Source organism: Gymnoscopelus microlampas (genome assembly GCF_963454915.1).
Source record: "Gymnoscopelus microlampas genome assembly, chromosome: 14".
NCBI classification, from domain to species: Eukaryota; Metazoa; Chordata; class Actinopteri; order Myctophiformes; family Myctophidae; genus Gymnoscopelus; species Gymnoscopelus microlampas.
This window is the reverse complement of record NC_139951.1, coordinates 34,111,512-34,135,744: the sequence shown is the minus strand read 5'-3', so window position 1 is coordinate 34,135,744 and position 24,233 is coordinate 34,111,512. Positions and strand designations below refer to the sequence as shown.

General features: G+C 39.5%; 2 protein-coding genes across 5 annotated transcripts; one reads left to right on the top strand and one right to left on the bottom strand.

Moving 5' to 3' along the window:
• Positions 1-287: 287 nt before the first annotated feature.
• On the bottom strand, positions 288-4,118 carry mrpl58 (mitochondrial ribosomal protein L58; the record flags this gene model as incomplete). Its single annotated transcript, XM_084078999.1, has 6 exons — positions 288-430; positions 526-695; positions 1,914-1,996; positions 3,568-3,627; positions 3,739-3,772; positions 3,945-4,118. 6 exons carry the CDS (start codon positions 4,116-4,118, stop codon positions 346-348), a joined length of 606 nt encoding a protein of 201 aa, XP_083935125.1. The 3' UTR covers positions 288-345.
• Positions 3,715-23,139, top strand: wdr45b (WD repeat domain 45B). 4 transcript variants are annotated; one of them, XM_084078997.1, is made up of 11 exons: positions 3,715-3,820; positions 13,124-13,198; positions 13,678-13,707; positions 14,311-14,412; positions 14,618-14,705; positions 15,714-15,808; positions 17,534-17,724; positions 17,917-18,002; positions 18,760-18,861; positions 19,382-19,503; positions 20,461-23,139. In XM_084078997.1, exons 2-11 carry the CDS (start codon positions 13,141-13,143, stop codon positions 20,565-20,567), a joined length of 981 nt encoding a protein of 326 aa, XP_083935123.1. In that variant the 5' UTR covers positions 3,715-3,820; positions 13,124-13,140; the 3' UTR covers positions 20,568-23,139. The 4 variants fall into 4 exon arrangements, with proteins under 4 accessions (XP_083935123.1, XP_083935124.1, XP_083935121.1 ...); XM_084078995.1 differs by lacking the exon at positions 3,715-3,820 and adding an exon at positions 10,108-10,262; XM_084078998.1 differs by lacking the exon at positions 13,678-13,707 and having other exon boundaries at positions 3,718-3,820.
• The last annotated feature ends 1,094 nt before the right edge of the window (positions 23,140-24,233 follow it).

Genomic DNA, 24,233 nt, shown 5'->3' with positions numbered 1-24,233 from the left:
GGCATGTTTTAGCTCCTACAGTAATTCGGATAAGTGGATATATAAGCAAATTAATGTCTCCATAATTGCCTTTGACTCTGAAGACGCACCATGCGTCCAAACCAGGTGTCCTCAGCATGCCGGCCTGTGATGGACCCTTAACTTCATTTTTGGCACTGGCATACAAAACAAGCTGCCTCTGGTGGAATAACTACTTAAAGTAGCAGTACGTGCACTATTTCCAAATCTGATTTTATGTAAAATAATGTATTCAGCGGTACAAAATGATATCAAACTGAACTGCAGAATTTATCAAGTTTAATACATTTTTACAAAAAGAAAATATAAACAAAATAACACTATCATTCAGTCAAAATCCACTCGTCTGCTCTGCTTGGTTGTTGAAAGCATCTTCTTCTGTTTCAGCCGCTCCTTGTTCCTCTTGTCAAGCCTGCAGGACATAGCACAGCAGAAATGTCCATATACATCTAACTTGTTTACCAGTTTAGCTGAATAGTACCAAAAATGTGCTTCTTGTACCAATACCTGGATTCTCTGATGGCTATTTCATCTGCATTTGGTTCATATGGCTTCTCACTGGCTTCAGCAATAATGTCAGAGATCTTCTGTATACAGTCACCAAGGTTACGCTGCTGGCTCCTACTTAGCTCTGAGGTCACCAGCAGCTCCCCTGCCTTGTTGATACGCGTCTTGTTCTGCAAGGACATGCAGAATTATTTTTGATATCGCATAAATACTCTGCTTTGAATGCAAAAGTACAAACTGTTCCTCGCTGTCATGTTAGTGCAATTCATACTATTTGATCAATGTAGCTTTCTATAATAGTGATGGTCTATATTAGTGCATGATTGAAAGTGTTGAAAATCAGGAGTAAATTAGCCAGAGTACTGAACACGGATAGCAAAATTTAGCTGGAACTTCAAAGTCATGCACAGTATGCACTCAACCAAGAAACATGACAAAGTGTTGAGTAACAGATGATGCTGCTCTCCCTTGTTTGCCCCGTTGGAGAGCCTGCACACTGGGAGACGCTAGGCTAGAGGATGCCATTGGCAACTAAATTCATTAATTTCAAATAGCTTCCTCAACTTGAGATGAACTAACTGATGAAGTAACTGACTTTTGAAATGTGTCTATCAGTTTCGGTTTCAAGTTGAAGCGGTGTGGGACAGAAATTGAGCCTTGGGGAACACCGTAGTGGGAGGAGAAGAAACAGTCCCCTAAAGACACAGAAAAGGTTCTGCTGGTTATATATGATGTAATTGTAAACCATTCCAGGGCAGAGAAACCAACATGGATGGCTTGGAGAACAAAATGGTCAGTGGTATCAAAAATCAATTTCAAGTCCAGGAGGATCAGGATTGAGCAGCATCCTGAGTCAGCAGCCAACAACAGGTCATTGCTATGCTAATCCTCAGGACGAAGGGCACGGAAACCAGATTGGAATTTCTCAAAGAGATCATTATTGCAGAGATGAGAGATTGACTGGTGGAGTGTGGCTTTTTCAATTACGTTTGAAATGAGAATGGAAGCTTGGAGATGGGTCTGTAATTATTAAGGACAGCGAGATCCAGGGTTGTTTTAAGAGGGAACAGACCTGTTTTAAAATAAGAATACAGAATGGTCTGCTACAAGTGTACTTTTAATACTTCTCAACATATTTGTGTTTTTTAATGTTTGTTAGGTTATTTACTGATGCCCATGTAGGCCTATGTATAATCTACCAAATTAAGCCTAAAAGCAATGTAATAATAGTTGTATTGAATTGAATATGGACTTGAGATGAATTAACTATTTGAGTCAACAACAAGACATCCAATGCATATGTTCTGATCCACATTACAGAATGTTTTGGTGACACTGTCATATACGGAACATGTTGAACAAATTGTTTGTCATATTTCAATACAAACCTTTTCAAAGATTTTTTGTCTGACATCTTCTGCAATCCAGTCTGCTGTTTTCACATGGAATCGCACCTCTGCTTTTGTGCTGACTATGTGATGGGAAGAGAAAGGGGGGGACAAGGTTTTTGCTGTACATTTATAGAAATCAGTTAAACTGACAGGTTTTATTGAAAGATAAGCCCTAGACCATTGCAAACTGCCACCAGAACAAGTTGAATTTGTTCAGTTCGGCAGGTTACTGACTACATTATGACAAGCCAAAGTCCCATCTCTACCTTGAACAGTGGTGGAAAAAGTGCTGACATTTTTTTTAAGTAAAAGTATCAATACTGCAATGTAGAAATACTCTGTTAGGGCGCGCTCCCACCGCACTTTTATTTTACCTCTGGGGCAGAATTTGCCAATGCTTTGTCAATGCAAATGCGTGGATTCCTGGTCTTGCGGATTTTTTCCAAGAATCCACGCATTTGCATTGACAAAGCATTGGCAGATTCTGCCCCAGAGGTAAAATAAAAGTGCGGTGGGAGCGTGCCCTTACAAGTAAAAGTCCAGAATTCAAAATGTACTTCAGTAAAAGTACAAAAGTATTGGTATCAAAATGTACTTAAAGTAGAAAGTACTCATTATGCAGAATGTCTCATTTCACAAGTTTTCAAATATGTATAAAAATCTTTTGTCGCATCGCGACGCATTGTGAGCTTGTAGGTTGGCCATTTTCAAATGGCTGAGATGTATATAAGGCTGAAAAGTGGGTAATGTATGTTTTGTAATAATAATTAAAATCTACAAAGTAACTAAAGTTTTCAAATAATTTTAGTGGAGTAAAAGTACAATTTATGTCTCTGAGTAGTGGAGTAGAAGAAAAAGTACTGAAAATTAGAAGTACTCCACTAAAGTAAAAAATACCAAGTACAGTACTTGAGTAAATAGACTTAGTTACTTTCCACCACTGACCTTGACTATCTCCCACTGATCTATTCAATTCATGTGGACTAAATAGCCAGATGATATAGCCTAACATGAGCAGTTCAATTAACTACAGTAGCAGAACTTACCCATCTGTATCCAGAAGCACTATCATTTGTTGATGTCTATCGCCCTCTAGTGGACATATCATGCTACTTTAGCCTGTATAATGTATCCTACAGTGGAAATTGTAACATTTCATATCTTTCTGTGTGTGTATTTATTAGTTTCATAGTGTGATTCCAGTAAATTACCCATTAGACAAATTTGTTGTTCTTATTAGGATTCCTTCAGAACAACACGTATTATTAGTAAAATAATATGTTAAAGGGCCAGGCAAGTGGTTTTAGGTCAAGACCCAAAAGAGAAATTAGACGTTCGCCCGGGGACCCAAACTAGTGAAAATAGCAGATCTACAAACTCACAGAGAGCTTGAGGATCTGCTATTTTCACCACTTTTAAACGTGTTTTATTTATTTATGTATGGTTTTATTTTATTATTTTATTTATTAAAAAACATTGAAAATTAATGATTTTTTAATAGCCTATATATGGAGAGAGATTTGTTTATGTAGGAAACGAAAAAAAGTGGATATTTACTTGTGACCCATAAAAAATTAACCGTGACCCAAACATGGATCCCGACCCACTGTTTGGGAAACAGTGTTCTCGGCTAGCAGTAAGAGAAAATGACCTTTGTTGACATGCTGACCCCCTGGACCACTGCTTCGGCTGTAAGACACTGTCAGCCGATCTGTTAACCCAGAATAAGAGGAATACATTAGCAGACTATTACAGAAGACAGCTGAGATTATGTTCCTTCTATGAAAGTATAATGTTGTCAAAACAAAAGATTTATATTTACCAACTGGAACGTGAACTTTGGCATCGTGGGCATCCTAGGATACAGTGCAAAAAGTAGACAGTCGCTTCACATCGAATCACAGGCAAGGTTACATTACTAATGTATTGTTTCCTAAACATTTGTCACATTGTTTATTGTTGTGTGTAATAGGAAATAGGCTATTGCTGCACTGTAGCTTCTGCCATCGTTACACACATCGTACCAACCTGCGTATCGTGTGTTCCTCCTCGGCTTCTGTACCCAACAACACTTAGATGGATGTAACGTCTGATCAGAGTGTTTCTTTCAGCACACGGTTGATTTACTTGACGATTACTCAATCTGTTTATACACGAATAGCCACTGAGTAAACACCAACGTTGTGCAATGGAGGTCGCCATGTTGAATCGACTCGCCTAAGCAGTTGTCAGCAGTGATGTAAAGTAACTAAGTACATTTACTCAAGTACGTACTTGAGTGCAATTTTGAGGTATTTTTTTTTACTTTACTGGAGTATTTCCAACTTTCGGTACTTTTACTTCTACTCCACTACATCTCAGAGGCACATATTTTACTTTTACCCCATCTGTAATTATTTGAAAACTTTAGTTACTACTTCCTACTAGTTATTTTGTAGATTTTTATTATTATTACAAAACATATTTAGCCCTATATACATTTCAGCCATTTGAAAATAGCCGATCTACAAGCGCAATGGCATTGTGAGATTTTGAGGTGAGATTTTTTAATACATTTTATACATTTGAAAACTTGTGAAATGGGACATTCTGCATAATGTCGAGTACTTTCTACTTTGTACTTTTACTCAAGTAAATTTTGATTACCAGACTTTTACTTGTGACAGAGTATGTCATTCTCACAAATTGGTGTGGCCATCAGACTGACTACTTGTCCTCTTGTCAGGAGCAGAGGGGGGCCTAGGGTCTAGACTAGACCCCATTCCCTTCTCAATCTTCCAAACCGCATTACCTCAGATCTACACCCATTCATTCCCACCATCAATAACACATCCATAACCTCTGGCTGCATTAGTGGAGCGGCTAAATGCTTTTTTTCTGGCAGAATCTTTCAGTTGATGATAAAAGCGTGAAAATTGGTATGAGCAGTCTCCATGGGTCACTTGACAAGAATATTGTCTGAGCCATTTGTAATTTCAAGATGGCGGCCATTTTTCAAGATGGCCGATACCTTAGTGGGCAGTTAAGTGATATGATGGTTTATTTGGTGATACAAGCATGAAAATTGGCATGAGCAGTCTCTGTGGGTCACTTGACAATAAGCCACCCACAGCTACTTGAAATTTCAAGATGGTGGCCATTTTTCAAGATGGCCGACACTTTAGTGGAGCATTTAAGTTATATAATGGTTCATTTGGTGATACAAGTATGAAAATTGGCATGAGCAGTCTCTGTGGGTCATTTGACAATAAGTCACCCACAGCTACTTAAAATTTCAAAATGGCGGCCATTTTTCAAGATGGCCACCACCTTAGTGGAGCAGTTAAGCTTAAGAAATCATTTAGTTGGTGATACAAGCATGAAAATTGCCATGAGCCGTCTCAAAAGGTCATTTGACAAGAAACCGCCCACAGCCACTTGAAATTTCAAGATGTCTGCCGTCCGCCATGTGGATCCTTAAATGATACCTTTTCTCATAGAAATGTATTGGGTTCCTCAAAAAGCTCTGTCAAGAGAGGTTGTTTGACTGTGTTTTGTCTGACTCCTCGCCCACAAGCTGTCCAGTTTGGTAAAACCTGTCAGGAGTTGCCTCCCACCGGCATAGCTCTCAGGGTTCACTGAGGTAGGCTTACACAAGCTCCCTTACCACGACAAGGTAACAGTCACAAGGGAGGATAATATATATATATATATTTTTTTTTTTAAACTAACAGCCATTACATGTGTCAAATACATACTAAGGGGTGGGGAAACAAAAAATAAGATGAATAAATTAACACAGTTGTGGTGCTGATAAGCACAGTTGTGGTGCTGAACGGACAGTGCTCCAAAATTATGAGCAATGGCTAACACTGAATGGCAATAGCCACGGAACTAAACTGAAAATGTGCTTCACTGTTAGATATGGCAGTGGAGGGTAGTGGAAGCAATGTTACAAAGTAACAACTGAAAATTACACAGTAATAGACTAGATACAAAGTAAAACATGATGCGCCGATGTGGCGAGGGGAAGCCGAGCCATAGGCCTACACTTGAAAACACAGAGGACAACGGGGAATAACTCTGGCAAAATAAACATGCAAATAGGTTCTAGCAGGGGCAATTACATAGGCATGTGAAACTGGGTCCATATCTGAAGCACTTACACCTTCCAGTACATGCCTTGGTGCACCCACATTTGGTCAACTCCCAACAACTCTCCGCAATAGGTGGAAGTGGAGTCCAGAAGACTTTCCACTTCTCGTCCTGTTCCACCCATCCCCAGTCAGATGGGCTCGGCATTTGTGGAGGTCGCTTCAATGCCTGTCCCCACACGTATCCAGCCTCATAAGAAGCACGTTTGGCATGCTCTTTGAGTGCTGCTTGAGTTGGCAGGATCAAGTCATATCGTCTTTGCTTTCTGGCAAAGAGATCAAGCCTGGCCTCGTTCACAGTTGTGACATCACTGGACCGGTCATACATTAGATCTTCTTAGTCTCTTGACATGGATATCTTTGGTATCTTCAGTGTCTTCAGCAGATGTAGATGCTCTCTTTTGGGCCCTTTCCAGCTCTGTGTTGTTGAACAGCTTGAATGATATGTTGCTCTGTTTCTTGTCAATGTGCTTTCTATGCCATCACCTTCATCTAGTCGGGTTGGACTAAGTAAGATAGGCAGAGCATTAATCTTATGAAATAATGGAACATTTCTTGCAATGGTATCATGACCAGTACGATCGTGCTCTCTGTTGAATAAACTTGGCTGAATGAGTTTTTCCTTGGTGACCTGCTGACAAATGAAACATCTGTCCCAGTTAGTTTTCACAACTGTTATGATGGCTTCTGCCATGTCTGCAGCATAGGCAGAGGCAGAGGGTTTATCCTTTTACCACCTTTTACCAAGCACTTTGATGTATGGGATACAACTAAGTTTGTGCCTTAACCCAACACTTAGTCCGATCGTTCATCCAATGCCATTTAAATCCCATGCGATCTGTACACCATCCGGTTAATTAAAACCCCATTAACCTTGGCTCGGCTCTCCCGCGCTGGCACAACCTGTCAATTCAGGTGCGGCTATCTAACTGTTTTGGGGTAAATTAGACAGCATTTGGGATACTAACTTTCAATTAGCTGACATTGAACCCCACTCTGAGGTTTAACAGCAGTGATATATCACCAGTGTGCCCTGGTAGTGCAGATATTCACTCTTATCTAATCTATCTATGATCAACAAATCAACACAACTGTTTTAGCATAATAATAATAATAATAATAATAATAATAATAATCGTCCTTAATGGAAAAAAAAACCCGTACATTTCTATGAGAAAATTTATCTTTTGAGGATCCAGGGGGCGACCATCTTGAAAATAGAAATTTCAAGTGGCTGGGAGTGTTTTCTTGTCAAGCAACCCTTAGAGACTGCTCATGCCAAATGTAATGCTTGTATCACCAAATAAACCATTATATAACTTAATTGCTCCCCTAAAGTGTTGGCCATCTTGAAAAATGGCCGCCATCTTGAAATTTGAAGTAGCTGTGGGTGGCCTATTGTCAAGTGACCCAGAGAGACTGCTCATGCCAATGTTCATGCTTGTATCACCAAATAAACCATTATATAACTTAATTGCTCCACTGAAGTGTTGGCCATCTTGAAAAATGGCCGCCATCTTGAAATTTCAAATAGCTGTGGGTGGCCTATTGTCAAGTGACCCACAGAGACTGCGCATGCCAATTTTCATGCTTGTATCACCAAATAAACCATCATATCACTTAACTGCCCACTAAGGTGTCGGCCATCTTGAAAAATGGCCGCCATCTTGAAATTACAAATGGCTCAGACAATATTCTTGTCAAGTGACCCATGGAGACTGCTCACGCCAATTTTCACGCTTTTATCATAAATTGAAAGATCGTAGCACTTATCTGCTCCGCTACATCCCAGTAACTCAAGAAACTCTTAACCCTTCCAACATAAGAACTGCAGACTGCTATCACTATTTTCCTTCCTTTCCAAAACTCTTGAGTGTTGAGTATTCAGTTATATAGACAATGTTGTTTTTTGTGTGTTAATGAAAGAAAAAAGACTCTCACACTGTCCTCAAATGCAAGATTTTTTTAAATATAACAACGTTTCGGTCTATTAGACCTTCATCAGGTTTATCTTAGGGTTGTTACGAAATGATACCATCAAAAGCAAAACTTATGACAGTCTGCACGCACGCCAATCTGTCTTGTTACTATAGCAACATTGCATTATGGCATGTTGTATTACAGTTCTCTACCAAACAGATTGGTGAAAATCACGTTCATCGATAGCAGCTTTCATTTTATTCTGGAAGTCAAACTTTGCTCCAAATATGGAGATGACTCATTGACGTCATAGAAGTGCAGACGTCATAGACTCAGCGCATGCGTCTCTCTGGTTGTGGTTTAATATTGATATAAAAATAACTCTTTATTGGACGGTGCAATGGTTCTATGGTGTAATGGTTAGCACTCTGGACTCTGAATCCAGCGATCCGAGTTCAAATCTCGGTAGAACCTAACTTTATGTTTTCTTTTCAATTCCAATGCTTTACTGCTAATTTGTTATGGTACAAACCTGTGTGCCAATTGAACGATAATTTTCCTTCAACACGTGGTCATTTACAGTGGTGGAAAAAGTACTCAAATGTTTTACTTAGGTAAAAGTATCAATACTGCAGTGTAGAAATACTCTGTTACAAGTAGAAGTCAGAGTCAGCCTGAGTGTCACTCCAGATGGTGGGAGCTGTGGGGGCAAAATCTATCACCCCAGATGGGACTCGAACCCACAATCCCTGGCTTAGGAGGCCAGTGCCTTATCCATTAGGCCACTGGGGCTCAATCTCACCATATATAAGTATGCCTACTTAAACATACAAACATACAAATAAGAGCGTTATAACAGTGTTATAACAGAAGCAGTGACATGTTACTTACACTACCTATGTTGCAACTCTTAAGAGGAATTCCTTTCCAGCTCTATTGTCAAGTCAATTGATCCCCCCCCCCCTTAAATCAAAATTCTAAGCTGCATGCAGCAGCGGCCAATTTCTGTGTTAAGTCTTGTGTAGGTTAAGAATAGGTAGCTCAGTTGAACAGGCTCATTAAATCGTTAAATCGTTAACTACTCATGTCACGCAAATGGACTGAATACAGACACCTGAAAACCGTTAGGAAGTTCGTCGTCAGTCACATCAATTTGTTCACAACTTTGATTGAAATGGTCTGACATTTATGTTTGCTCAGTATTATTCCGTCGTCGGACGGTAACGCAATCTTGTTTAATGTGGATTTGTAATGTTATCGAGTCACTCGATACTCGACAGTAGGAGCAGTGTTGTTGTCCTTCTTGCTCCCAGCAGGCAGGCAGCAGTGTTGCCAAGTCTGATTATTATAAGCGACTTTGGGTTTGTTTGTCTCCAAAAATGCTTGTAAATATTGGTTATAGTTGCTGGTTGCGATTTTTGGGGCTTGTTTCTAAAGTGTAGTTGCTTATTTGGGCTACAACCTAAATGTTGTTTAAACCAGTGGTTCTCAAACCTTTAAAAAATATATAGCAGATCTACAACGCATCGCAATGCGACACATTGTGAGCTTGTAGATCTGCTATTTTCAAATAGCTGATGTGTTCAAAGTGTTCATGTGTCTGAAGTGTAGTTGCTTATTTGGGCTTGCTGTCTAAATGTTGTTTAAAAACCAGTGGTTCTCAAACATTGGATGTCAAGGTCCAAATTGTATGTATTTGTCTGTGGATTGAAAATATTTTGTGCCATATGGACCCATGTATGTATCGATTTGTGTTTAACAAACCAAAACACCAAACCAGATTATTTTGGAAATAGCTGAAGTGGTTAATGTATGTTTTGTAATAATAATCAAAATCTACAAAGTAACTACTAACTAAAGTTTTCAAATAATTGTAATGGAGTACAAGTATAACATTTGCCTATGAGATGTAGTGGAGTAGAAGGCAAAGTACAGAAAATTGGGAATACCCCTGTAAAGTCAAAATTGTACTTAAGTACAGTACTTGAGTACATTTATTTGGTTACTTTCCACCACTGATATCTTATAGCCGACGGCGACGCATATTTAGGTGCTCAGGCTTCTTTTGGGATTGTTTTCTTAGACCTGGTTGCTTATTTCTCTCCCAAAATCTGGCAACACTGGTATTGACCCACAGCGGAGGAATGGTTGACAACACCGGCTAGTTCATTTTGGTAACGCTATATTATACCATTTTTGGGGGATTTCCGTTTACAGTCACATATAATGAATTTACTACCGTCCAACCCGCATGGGAACGGGCTCCTGTATGCCGGATTTAACCAGGACCACGGTGAGTCAGAAGTTAAGGGTGGTTGTCCATTTTATATCCTCCTAAATAAATGGGATTGGCTGCTAAGCGTCGTGGAAGCTAAGCTAACGATGCTAACGCAACGTTTATATGGGTTGATGTCATGAGCCCTAGGTTCAACCAAGGCTAGTTAGCTACTTAGCTAGTTAGCTGGCCAAGATACAGACCGTTAAACAGTAGAGAAGTCCAAAACATTATGTTTATGCCATTATAACGCGTTTAATCTTCATGCTAATCTTAATTAGCTGGCCAACATCATGACAGCTGAGCTGCTATCCTTGTCTGTGCGACGGTAAACAACTCAACAGTTATCTCTTTTGTTGTTTTCAGCCTAACGTTAAACACACGCACACACAGTACTGTGTTAAATGTCAAATATAAACATACTAGCAAACATCCAACATCAAAACTGTCCTGATCCAGTGTGGTCAGTTAACTAAACTGAAGCTAGTTTAGTGTTAAGTCAAGTCTGTGTGACGTTAGCTACAATAGCTATAGCCAGGATTGCCACCTTTCTGTTTAGCAGTGGTGGAAAAAAAAGGACTAAATTTTTTTTAACTTAAAAGTATCAATACTGCAGTAACTGCAGTAGTAAACGTCCGAAATAAAAAAAATACTTGAGTAAAAGTATTGGTATCAGAATGTACTTATTCTGCAGAATGTCCCATTTCACAAGTTTTCAAATGTAGAAAAATCTACACGATATGAGATGCATTCAGCTTGTAGATCTGCTATTTTCAAATGGCCGAAATGTATGTAGGGCTGAAGTGCTTACTCTATGTTTTCGTTTTGTAATAATAATCCAAATCTACAAAGTAACTAACGTTTTCAAATAATTGTATTGGAGTAAAAAGTACAATATTTGCCTCTGAGATGTAGTGGAGTAGAAGTGAAAGTACTGAAAATTGGAAAAGTACCTAAAAATTGTTCTCAAGTACAGTACTTGAGTAAATGTACTTAGTTACAGTACTTACACCACTGGACGTTAACTACGAAGCTACAATAGCTAGTAGCCAGGATTGCCACCTTCTGTTTGGTGATGACTGATCTTAGATTATGCAAACAATGTTCACACTGTATGTAAGTGTATGATGGAAACTTACAAGCTGACATTGTCTCTTTTAGCAGAAGTAGTATCGTGATGAAGTGTGTGTGTGTGCGGCCGGGGGTCACGTGAAAAGATTTTTTTATGGAAGTTAGTTAGTCAAACAAAAGTGCGTCAAACAATTATAGTTTTTAATTTGATCGATGTCTTGCCACTTTGCATTTCTTCGTGTCAGTCAGTATGTTGGGGTAGTAACTGACCTGAAAAAATAAGTAACTATAATCAGCGGAGCCCAATTAACATTCGTAAAAAGGTGTAATTAGACTATAGTTACATTGTCAAGGAAGCTTGATTACATATTTTTATTATGTCTTCTTTATAATATGGAAATGTTCAAGTTCAACCCCCACCCGGAGAGCTCAGCAGGGGTAGTCTGGGTCTTCTTTCTCAATGCAGACGCCTGCTGTTCCAATGTCATTCCACATCTCAGCTGGCCCCTTGCCCCCTTCTACTAGATCAGGAGTCTTCAACGTTTTCAGGCCAAGGACCCCCTAGCTGAGAGAGAGAGAGAGATGAAGCAGGGACCTCCTACTCTATATTGTATAAAAGTGTGTTTCAGATTAAAGTTTTTTTTTTACTTAGTCTGCTCTTTTTTCCCTCTACACCTATAGCCTCTTTGCCCAAAATAGCCGATCTACAAGCTCTCAACGCCTCGCGCTGCAAGGCGTTGAGAGCTTGTAGATCTGCTATTTTCGGCTAATGTTCCCCTCAGAAAAGGAATTTTAGGCTTCAAGTGGTTAATGTAAAACAAACTAAATCCTATCACACAAAGATTTGGCGGACCCCCTATAGTAGCTCTGAGGACCCCCTGTTGAAGACCCCTGTACTAGATAGGCAGATACTAAAACATAGCCTAGTCTCTGTGAAGAAGCCTCTCCAGCTCCTCACCTAGGCCGATCATGTGACAGACAAAGGTGATGGTAGGCTCAGGGGTCACTGCTGGTGGAGATGTTGATGTGGTCATTGGTTATGGGGTAAACAAACCATGCTATGAAATGCTCCCAAACAAGTGGGTTTTATTGCACAATGTTTTAACCTGAAATGGTCTTCTTAAAGGGACCTGACAAAGACCTTTCCACTTTTGAAATGTATTGTGCATGTGCATGCATTTTCTTGAACAATGCTATGCCAGCATATCATTGAAAAGTGCATCTTTTCAATGCCTACATTTTAATTGTAAATTGAAACTGACATGCAAGGTTTCTCTGCCCCGTAAGGCCCACAGAACAGATTACACAGTCAATGGGTTCTTTTGTTTATCCTGGCAATGCTATTGGATATTAAATGTCTTGTATTTGCATTGAACACGTTTTGCTATGTTTAAAGAGGAACATTTGCAATGTTCGATTTTGTAGTAATACAGAAATGCTCCTATTAGATTACATGTTTTGTAATCAGGGATTATGTTACTAATTACACAAAAAATCTATTTGTATTCAGTAACTGTGTGTATCCCATATGTGCTTTTCAGAAGGTAAATATTTTCTTCCGTGTCAGCAGTAGTCTCTTTTTAGGAATGACTATAAACAATAAAACATCCACTTTAAAAATAGGTGACAGTGAAATGTCTGACCTCACATGACCTCTTGAAGCATTATGGTGCTCTGACAAAATTCATAAGATGAAGGCAAAATGATTAATCTCTGTTTGTTTGTTCTTGTTATTACGTTTGTGTTCGTTTCCATGTGAAAGTGTTTAAAGTTAATAACAAATGTGATTTGGTTGTTTGTTCTCCCAGGGTGCTTTGCCTGTGGAATGGAGAATGGATTTCGTGTGTACAACACAGACCCTCTTAAAGAGAAGGAGAAACAAGGTAAAGAGCACAACATTTGTCAGTAAACATTTAACCACTTAATTAAGCACTATATATGTAAATTGTACAAAACAATAGCGAAAATAGGCAGTCTACAAACTCACAACGTATCATGATGCTGCAGCGCGTTGTTTGACCTTGTAGATCTTCTGCTCTTTTGACATACCTTTGAAATTCTTTGAATTGTTCCACCTATAGCAACATGCACAGATTAGGGACGCCATGGTGGTGGTTAAGCAAAATTCAATGTCTTGAAACATTTTCATTTGAGTACCTTATAGTATGTGTTGGATACCATGCCAGCATTGAAAGCTTGCTCTTTCAGCCTTGGGATTCCATCACTATAATTTGTAACGTTCAACATTGTAGCTGTTGGCAGCCCTTTTCAGCAACTCTGGCAGTTAAGTTTAGAGTCTTTCTGAAGTGTCTGTTGTATGGATGTAGAACAATAGTAAACCAGGCAATTCTGATGCATACAGGAACACAGCAACTCGACAGCAAGACACAAGGTACTTCCTTCCTGTGCTCGATGAGAATTGATCTAGATGTTATTTGAAAGTCTATAAAGGATAGTTAATAATTCCCCAAAAGATGCCTGCACATGTGACTCAGCACATGACCAGATCCAAAGTAACTTGTACGATGTACTTATGGGAATTAACGACTGTGAGGCCAGGAGTTTTACTACGGTAGTAGTCGGACTCAGCCCTGGCTTTTAGTGCTGACTCACATGCAGACGTTCTGGTGGCTAACTTTTTACAGCATGAACTGATTCTTTTCCCTTGGTCTTGTGTGCACGCTTTACATCAAGAGGCTTGTTTCATTGTGTGGAATGTTTAGGGGGTTGTCATTGTGGTCTGGGCTGCAGAGTCAGATAATTCGAAATTTAAAACCCTCAGGCCTCCAATCAAATGATCATAAGCGTTCTGAAAATGTGATTTAAAAGTTGGCACATGTTTACAGTCAATTCCAACCATGAGAGAGGCTAATTGTTTCAGTTTGATCTCTTTTTGGTCGTGTTGCTTCCTGGATTGTAATGGGCTCGCTTAGTTGTCACAGGTCAGTGTTATTGGCAATGTAATGGGCAATGAAACATTTTCTTTGTCTTTCAGAGTTTCTGGAGGGTGGCGTTGGCCATGTGGAGATGCTATTTAGGTGTAACTATCTAGCACTTGTTGGAGGAGGAAAAAAGCCCAAGTATCCTCCCAACAAAGGTATGTTACTTGCAACTACTAGGTTTACTTTAGTTAATTTTAGTTGTTTCCTCCCCTTTCTTTCTTCTTCCCCATTGCAGCTCCTCATGCAGTTTAATGCTGATTCAGGCGCTTTCATGAGCAATAGTTACATTTTATGAAACTTTGTTGTGGAATTATTATGGCTTTGTGACTGTCTGAACGTCTCTGGGTTTGGTCATTCTAGTGATGATATGGGATGACCTGAAGAAGAAGACTGTTATTGAGATTGAATTCTCAACAGAAGTTAAAGCGGTGAAGCTTCGGCGTGACAGGTACAACTCCCACTCCTACTTAATAATTTGTAACAATTCCCCATAATTGTGCTGCTTGTCCTTCGAGTGTTGCATTATGCAACAGAGGGAGAGAATGACACAAACCTCTTCAGAGATCTGTTCAGACAAAGGTCTGCTTTGAGTCTGCAGCCACTTAATACACATAATTCTAATGGTGTAGTACTGAGACATTACCAGGCCATAATGCCGTTAAGTTTATTGCAACTGGATGTTAGTTTCACTCTTACAATTGAAAATAACACGTACCCAAGTCGACTAGTTAAAGACCAAAATAAATGTGATCAATATTTGTGAGCAGTAACAATTCTCACACCCACTGACGCAAGACTCCTGTGATGTAATCCAGGAACAAAATGTGTCATTGCATTCCATTTGCAAGTTTGTTGTAGCCTGGCTGAATGACTCAAACATCATATTCAATTAGATTTTGAAAGTGAGATCCGTAGAGATCAAGAGATCCTGTCCATTGTTGTACTGATGGTGTTATCCTTAAAATGTGTCCATATTGTATAATAATCTAAAATACACAGGCCACATCAATTTACTCATAATTGATCCTCTAAAGCAGTGGTTCCCAAATGGTGTTCTGTGAAACAAGTCCAGGTGTGCCTTGGGATTTTGTGACAACCTCACATGATTATTGCAATATTTATACAACTACACAAAAAGTTATTAATTATCTTTGAATTTACTATATCAGTAGTTTATGTGCACTCATTTCCCAACACTTTCAACCTGGCGTCCCTATTTTGGACATATTTCTGCTATGAATACAGGTGTCCCCTGAGATTTTGACTTGCCCAATGGTGCGCCTTGGGCACAAGTTTGAAAACCACTGCTCTAAAGTCCCTTCTGGTTGTCATTGGGTGATATAACCGATTGTTTTTTTTAGATCCGACCCAACATAAAGTTCACTTGTGCATTCTGCTTTACACATTTTCTGTTTGTCTGAAATGTTTGTTTGTGCTGCTGCTTCTTTGTGCTCAGGATTGTGGTGGTCCTAGACTCAATGATAAAAGTCTTTACCTTCACCCACAACCCCCATCAGCTGCATGTGTTCGAGACCTGCTATAACCCCAAAGGTCAGTCCATTCTGCTGTCCATCTCCCAATATCGAAACAAACCTGAGGCCTGTAATGCGAAGCAGGATTTGGGGTTAGCGAGGTAAATTCAGCTTACGAGTTGACTGGTCGTTCAATGCTTACCGGGGGTACATCACCATGGTAACCCATACCTAACCTGCTCCGGAGATAACAGATAACCATGTATAAAAGCACTGCCTACTAGTTCTCTTGGAAAATGGCGTCACCATTTATGAGCTTGGTGCGCAGATTGTGTGTGGGTCTCTTAGAGAGAATGTTCATACTTCATAGACCAGCAAAACCCTTTAGCTTTTCCTTTCCTGATGATTTTTTTAATATGAGATGTATAGATTTTCATCTGAGAGAGTAGAATCTGTGTCAGCTTCTTGAACCATGAGCTTTTGGCTGCCAGCAATAACGAAACCATTTCATTTTGCTTGTGTATACCTATATCAACACACAATAGAGACTGCTAAAGCGTTAAAACCTTGTAATTATTGTACTTATAAGACATGAAGGTAAGCCTACTTAACTCTTTCATTGCCACACTTATTTCAGACTGTGTCGTCCCAATGCCACGAAAAATGTGCATTTTTCCTCAGTTTATTTTTTAACATTGAAGTGAATGGAGCAGCAATTTTTTGGATAGCGTTATCTCCTAGTTCCTTTGAGAAAAAAAAACAAGACAAAAAAAAAATATATATATATTTTTTTTAAATAATTTCGTCATTTCCGTCCGTGGCCATGATAGCCATAGTAGCATCGGACGGGAATTCCCGTTTTTGGCAATAAAAAAGTTAACAGCTTTGAATTATGTTCATATTTATGTATTATTTGCTCCCAAGTCTGTTAGCCAGGATTTGCAGCGGAAGGAATAAGGCTACAATTCTCATAAGAATATATGTATAAGCACACACTAATTTAATGGAATACACAAATGTAATTATAGTCAGTCAGATCTACTCATGTGCTAAATGATGGGCCAGTGATATTATACTAAGTCTGAGGAAGAGCCTTTGTTAACGTGAACGTGTGTTAAATAAAAATTCTCGTTTGTGGATCTTTTTGCTATAATCTACAAGGTATTTCTATTGAACAAGCACCAATGTTATGGGCACTTGGATGTCCTTGTCTTTTTTGTTCTTATTTGCAGTGACATTACAAGCCTATTGACTTAAGCATTCACCTTCCTACATTTAGCAGCTTGAGCTGTGTCGCTTTGAGCTTGGATTATTATGTGTTTGAATTGTGTGTATATGTCTAATATTATAGCTTGCTGTTCATTTGTGAAATATGCCTCTCTGCTGCCACTGCCAGCAGTTTTGTCCGTGTTTGTGATTGGTCATATGCCGTGAACCCTTTTATGTGAACACGCTCATGGCTAGATTGAGAAATCCTGGGTTGACTTACCAAGTTGATAACCACCTATGTGAGGCCGCTTAGCATGATTGCGGTTTTTAAGGTTAGTAAAGCCAGATAACGAAAAGATATTGTGGGTATGTTGAACTTGCTTCGTAGTACAGGCCTCTATTAGATACTAATTAGACATGCAACAAACATAGCAATGTAGTTATTGCAATAGTAAACTGATGCATTGACGGTTCACTGCACAACAACAATGCCATCGTTGGAAAAACTAAAATTGTGTTGATTTCTAAATCAAAACGCAATACCCTGCAACCCCCTCCAATGCCATCTAAATTTGCCTCCATCTCCTTTCCTCAGGTCTGTGTGTACTGTGTCCCAATAGCAACAACTCTCTGCTGGCGTTCCCTGGGACCCACTCTGGGCATGTGCAGATAGTGGACTTAGCCAACACAGAAAAGCCCCCTGTTGACATCCCTGCCCATGAGGGGGTGCTGTGCTGTATCGCACTAAATCTGCAGGGTACAAGGATAGCTACTGCATCAGAGAAGGTACGCCACACCTGGAATATTCAGTACAGACAAAAATATATAATTGCATGTTGCACGCACACACACACACACACACACACACACACACACACACACACACACACACACACACGATTCTCTATGTTTTAGGCTATTGTGTTCTTTCTCTCATTGGTCGCTGAGATGTGGCTTATTTATGTTGTCTTTCCATAGGGTACTCTGATAAGAATTTTTGACACTTCCGCGGGTCAGCTAATCCAGGAGTTGAGACGAGGTTCACAGACGGCTAACATTTATTGGTGAGCATTGAACACAATCATCTGTTGCTTCTGTGATCTGAAATGGAAAAACTGTAAGTAGCGATTCACTCATTGCATGTTTAGATGACGATAATTGACAATATTTGGACTTGTAAAACAAGAGGGAGAAAAAAAGACAGACTTACTCAAACTGATACACCGACATGATTCAGAAGAGGAGAATTTTCCTGAATCTAGATCTTCTCTGCCCACTCACCTCCACCTAGAGTCCTGCATGAGCCCTTAATTTTGGTCCTGCAGCCACCACACCGCTGTCAGTTCCAATACTGAAGTGGTTCCCAGTATCAGGACAGATTCTGTTCACGAAGCCACCTCACATGTTTTTCCAGCACACAAACCTTATCGTGATCAGTTAGGTTCATTCAAATCATTTTTCACTGTGTAATAATAAAGAAAATGCATTCATTGTTTAATTAATAATAATGTTATGTTATGGCTGCTATCTTTCATCTCATGTTAGCCACTAGCCAGGTTCACTTGTTAATTCAAGATGTTTGGGTAGGCAACTATATGTTTATCTTGACTTGAGATTTTATTAATTTAAGTAATTTAATTTAATTTAATTCAACTGATGCAAACCACCCCAGGGTTTGAAGAAGGTGTTTTTTTTATCTTCTATTTTGTTTTGTGAATCCCGGACCCGACGCATGCCTCTACCCACAACCCACCCATACTACTCTGTCAGATGAGTGTAATGACTGATGTCATTATTTTCCTTCTGCTTTGTTTTACTCAGCATTAACTTCAACCAGGATGCATCCCTCATTTGTGTGTCCAGTGACCATGGCACAGTGCACATTTTTGCAGCGGAGGACCCCAAAAGGAATAAACAGTCGAGGTTGGTCCTTCAGGTTCATTCATATAATTTAGGGCTGCAACTATTGATTATTTTCTTAGCAATTATTTTACAGACAACTTTTTTGATTAATCAAATTATCGAGAAGCATATTTTCATATTTATATTTATGATGCACAAAGGTGTCGTGCAAAAAAGGTCTCTATAATCTACAAGCTCACAATGTGTCGTGAGCTTGTAAAGCGTCTATTTTCTGTATTTCTGATCATCTTTTATTTTTATTAACTGACAAAACATGTGGATAAACCTTGTATTCTTTCTGCCTCGGTTTATGTAGCTATGGAAGCTTGTAAGCTTATAATTTTTTTTATTGAGTTAGTAGTAGTATGTAGTAGGCATGTATTAAGCGGCACTGCATCGGTCCTGTGTCACCTTTTTGGGTTTATTTTGCAATGACCAACTGTACGCTGTTTCGCTGTACATTATCCCTTACATGATGATGAATGGCTGCAAAAAAACTAAAACATAACCTGGTGGGTTGTAATTGCTTTTTCTGTTTCAGCTTGGCATCGGCCAGTTTTCTTCCCAAGTACTTCAGCTCCAAGTGGAGCTTCTCCAAATTCCAGGTCCCTTCAGGCTCCCCCTGTGTGTGTGCCTTTGGAACAGAGCCCAATTCTGTCATAGGTAGGTCCACGTTGGGACAAGGTGATGTCTAACCGTATGACTCTCATGGCTAAATATGTCGCCGAACCAAATTGACAGATTTTCAACGGAAAAGGCATTTCCACACCTTTCAGTTGAAAATGTCTTTTTTGTCATACAGTATGAGCTTTGTTCACGGGGTCGACTAAGTGTGTCTTTTTTTAACCCATTGTAGGTATGCTTAGCACAAATGCTCTTTTTCAGCAAAGCCCTGCACAATTACACAGACACACTCTCACACACATTAAAACCGGGAGCTGCCCAGATGTTTCCTGCCAGTCCGGGGGATCAAACTGGGACCCCCCCCCCCCCCCCCACAAGCACACTCCTCTAACCTTAAGGCCACTGCTGCCCCCCGATGTGATGTGTGCGTGTTCAGAGTCTATTTGTATTTCAAATACACTCATAAAATAGACTCAAATATTTCAAATAGACTAAGCCGCATGGCAGCCTGAACATCTAGTATATACTGTGCGGCTGTACATGATTAAATTACGAGGTCAAAGTATAGTGTGGATGCAAAGGTAATCATTTATTACGTCTAGTTACTGTAGATACAAAATGTGCATTTTACTCTCCTCTATGCAGTGTTGTGGTCTTAAACTGATTTTGTTTTTCTCCCCAATTTAGTTGCCATGACAATCCCCCCAAATCCCCTATCTCCATTGTGTATAATATCGGTGACTGCCAAGTGCCAACCCCTATTGTTGGTCTGTAGTAGTCGCTAGTGCAGAGACGGAACACTGTTGGGATTCCACACACAAACACAGCCAATTGTGTTTGTTGGAGCGCCCGGCCAAGCCGGAGGCACCGTGGAGGAATCAAAATCGTAAACTGATTTGTCATATGTCTGGTCTGTTAGTGTAAGTGCTTTAGTCTCCACTCTTACACTCTTGCCTCGTCTAACTTAATTCCTTCTCTTTATCTCTTCCTTCTCAGCCATTTGTGCTGACGGCAGCTACTACAAGTTCCTGTTCAACCAGAAAGGGGAGTGTTCCAGAGACGTTTACGCCCAGTTCCTGGAGATGACGGACGAGAAGATATGACCTTTGACCCCTCTGCAGACTTGCTATACTCAGCCTTGACTCGTGTTTTTTTTTTGTTATTTTGGAGGGAGGAGAGGTTGTGTGCCCTATCCCTCCTGATCTCAATGGACTCTGTAAAAGAGCATCAGATTGGGGATGGAAAACTGAAGACAGGAGAAGCACGGCTGTGGGGAAATGTTCACTGCAAGGACGAATGCAAGCAGCAACAAAAACTGATGATTTTCACTGATGTGATACGTTGCCTGTGGAACGCCTGGGGAAAGGACACAGGGACACAAACACTGACTTTAAACCTCCCAAATAAAACACTAGAGGGAGAAGAGGGAAACTTATTTTTTGAAAGGACAAAGTATTGCTTTTTTGTTTTTGAATATGTCTTCCGTGGAATTTGCAATGGATTATTATGGCTATTTTTTAATCGCATTGTAGATTCTAATAGGTAGATGGATATAGAAAAAAAGGAGAAAAAGATTTTTGTCAACTAACACCACCTAACCTAACTATAGGGAGTGCCTCTGAGCTGAGACTGGATGTATGTGTGTGTACTGTACATATATTGCCATATACGTGTGTGTGTGTGTGTGTGTGTGTGTATATACAAATGTGCAACATCAGCGGTTGGCAATGCAGCATTAAGGCCCATTTATACTCAACGTTAAATACAGATATGTTAACGGACGGAGCCTCTCCGTTCGTATGCTGCACTTAATTCCATCTTTCTCTGTACGTTGTCTGAAAGCTTACGAATGCTAAATGTATGCATCCATAAGGTGCTAAACCGAAAGAAACCGTGGGGGCAGTAGTGATCCCTGCAAGACCGACAGGCAGTGTCTGAAATCTCTCACTCATTCACTACTTCCTACTCCCAAACTATATAGGTAGTTTTATGTAGGGGACTATAGTGAACCCATCAGCGAATTTAAGAAACAGGGTTTGCAATAGTGACGATCGGTTGTATCCTACTTTTCACCATGCATTGTGGGATAAGATGAGTCCACTAAGTAACATATCATTATCACTATACGTTTGGACACCCATACAAAATGGCATAATCACTATATAGTCTCCTATATTGTGTGTAGGGAGTGATTTTGGACACAGCCAAATGGAGGTCCCTACGTGATCGTTGTTACCCTATCCTGCCCTCTTGCGGATAAAATGGTTGAACACCTGTTTTGAGTAGACTGTAGTACCAAGCGAAAATATGTGAGCAATGCTGCTTGCTCTCTGAACGCGTAGGTACACAGGCATCCGTTCTTAACTGGATAATAAATGGGCCGTAAGAATTAACTGACCGTGAACCGCCTGAAATGGCCCCTTTTCCTTCTATTCTGATGGTGTTTCCTTGACCGAGTTACACCTTTGACTCAAAATATGAGTTCACTCAAGATTGTTCACCTGAGTCCAATGACTCGGTGGTTCTGCTTTGTGAAATCCCATCCCAGTATTATTACATTTTGCTTATATTTACTGTATAAACACAAACGCGCCAGACTGAACATGTAACTGCTTAAAACTGTACAGAATATTAACAGGAAAAAAAAACATTTCGTTTTTGTCTGCTGTTTTCCATATATAATTATGTGCAATATACACTTTAATTGATCACTTTTTTGTTTTGTTTTTGGGATCTTAAGAATGAGCGCTTTCTAAATGGGGAAAGCCCACAAACCAAAAACAACCATTCTTTCAGTTTGTCCCATCGGGAGCAAAACGTATCGATACCAGAAAACAAACCTTGGTAACATTGCAAATAATACCTTATCAATCATTCACTGTGTTCATTCACTGTGTTAATTGAACAGGTAATTGGTCTGGATAGATTGATTAAATCAAAGATCATATCTGCGTGTGACTTGATTGTTCCCTTTTTGATACGTTGTTTTGTTGGCCAGTGTAGCTGTCCACTCAATTATGTCACTTTTATTTATTTTATTTTTTTAAACTCTTGATACTGAGATAAGTGAGCATACGTTATTTGTCTGGCTTCTGCTGGTTTGCTTCTAAATAACCCACACAGCCATTAACCACTTAAACCCCACCATCTTTATTGTGGGGAAGGCTTTCGCTATATTCAGCGAAAGTTTTCCCCATAATAACAGAAAATACACTAATATAGAGCCCTGAGGGACTCCGCTCAACCATATGGGGTTTTAAGTGGTTGACAGGTTGAGCTAATGAAATCGGGGAATCTGAAGGGCTTCATGCAAGCCAGTGGTCATAGAAAGGTTGGTCAGTAGACCCAGTCCAATGAACCATATCTGTACAACAATTACATATTCATCTCTTTTTAGTCGTGCTTAAGCTGAACTTTCAATGTAACGTACCAGCATTTCATTTTGTCAAAGGTTGTACGGTCGGTAAGCAGCTCTGGGAATGCAATTTATTTGTTGCTTTCTGCTTTAGATTGTAAATTTGCAAGTGTAACTCACACTACATAATATTACACAATGTTCATAGACAGTGCTTGGCGGTCATTGACTACTGTAAAGATGCTGCACAAAACGTTTCTGTGACAAATTCAAAATGATTGTAAAATCCTACATTTAAATTTCAATAAAAATGTAATGTCTGCTTTTACAATTGTACATAAGTCATGTACGGCTATTCCATGTACACTTATAAATGCATCAATCGCCTTGATCATTTGTACTGAATAAATCTAACAGTTTTTGAAGGATAAAAGGTTAGATCATTAGCCCTCAGGGTGGCAATTGAGAAGAGGAGGAAAGTAACTTAAGTACATTTACTCAATTACTGTACTCCAGTACTTTGAGTATTTCCAATTTTCAATACTTTACTTCCACTCCACTACATCCCTGAGGAAAGTAACTAAGTACATTTACTCAAGTACAGTACAATTTCGAGGTATTTTTTACTTTACTTGAGTATTTCCAATTTTCAATACCTTTACTTCTACTCCACTACATCTCAGAGGCAAATATTGTACTTTTACTCCACTACAATTATTTGACAGCTTTAGTTACTTTATAGAGTTAGATTATTATTGCAAGACATGCATTAACCACTTACGTCCTATTTTATACTTTGGCTGTTTGAAAATAGCCGATCTACAAGCTCACAACACAAAAAATGTAGTACTTTTACTAAGATACTTCAAGAATATTTTGATGACTGCAATGCAGTATTTTACTTACTGTAAGTAAAAAATGTGAGTACTTCTTCCATCACATCACAAGACATGAGAACATCAGTACATGGAAGTACAAATTGACTCATTAAGCACTGAGCTTGTTTAAGATGAGATCCCCATGCACACAAAGCATGATGACATATAAGAGACAGACAGATATACAATACACACTACTATACAGACCATAGATTTAGAAACCTTAAACCTAGATACCTCATTAGCCTCTGCAGTTCATTGGAGCGACGCTAACTATGTAAGTGCACGGTAGTGCCTGGACAGTGGACGGGACTTCTTTCCTCTACATTAGAAGAGTTAGGACGTCACATTCTAATACAACCTGAATACCGAGCCTCGGTACCGGCCTCAGTGGCTCACCTCGCTAAACATCAGACTCCCAACTCATCATATATGGGAGTTTGGGTTCAACTCCCGCTTGGGACATAACTTTTTCAAACAACCGCGGACTACTTGTTTTCGTCGATAAAATATACTTTGGACAGCGTGGTCTGTCT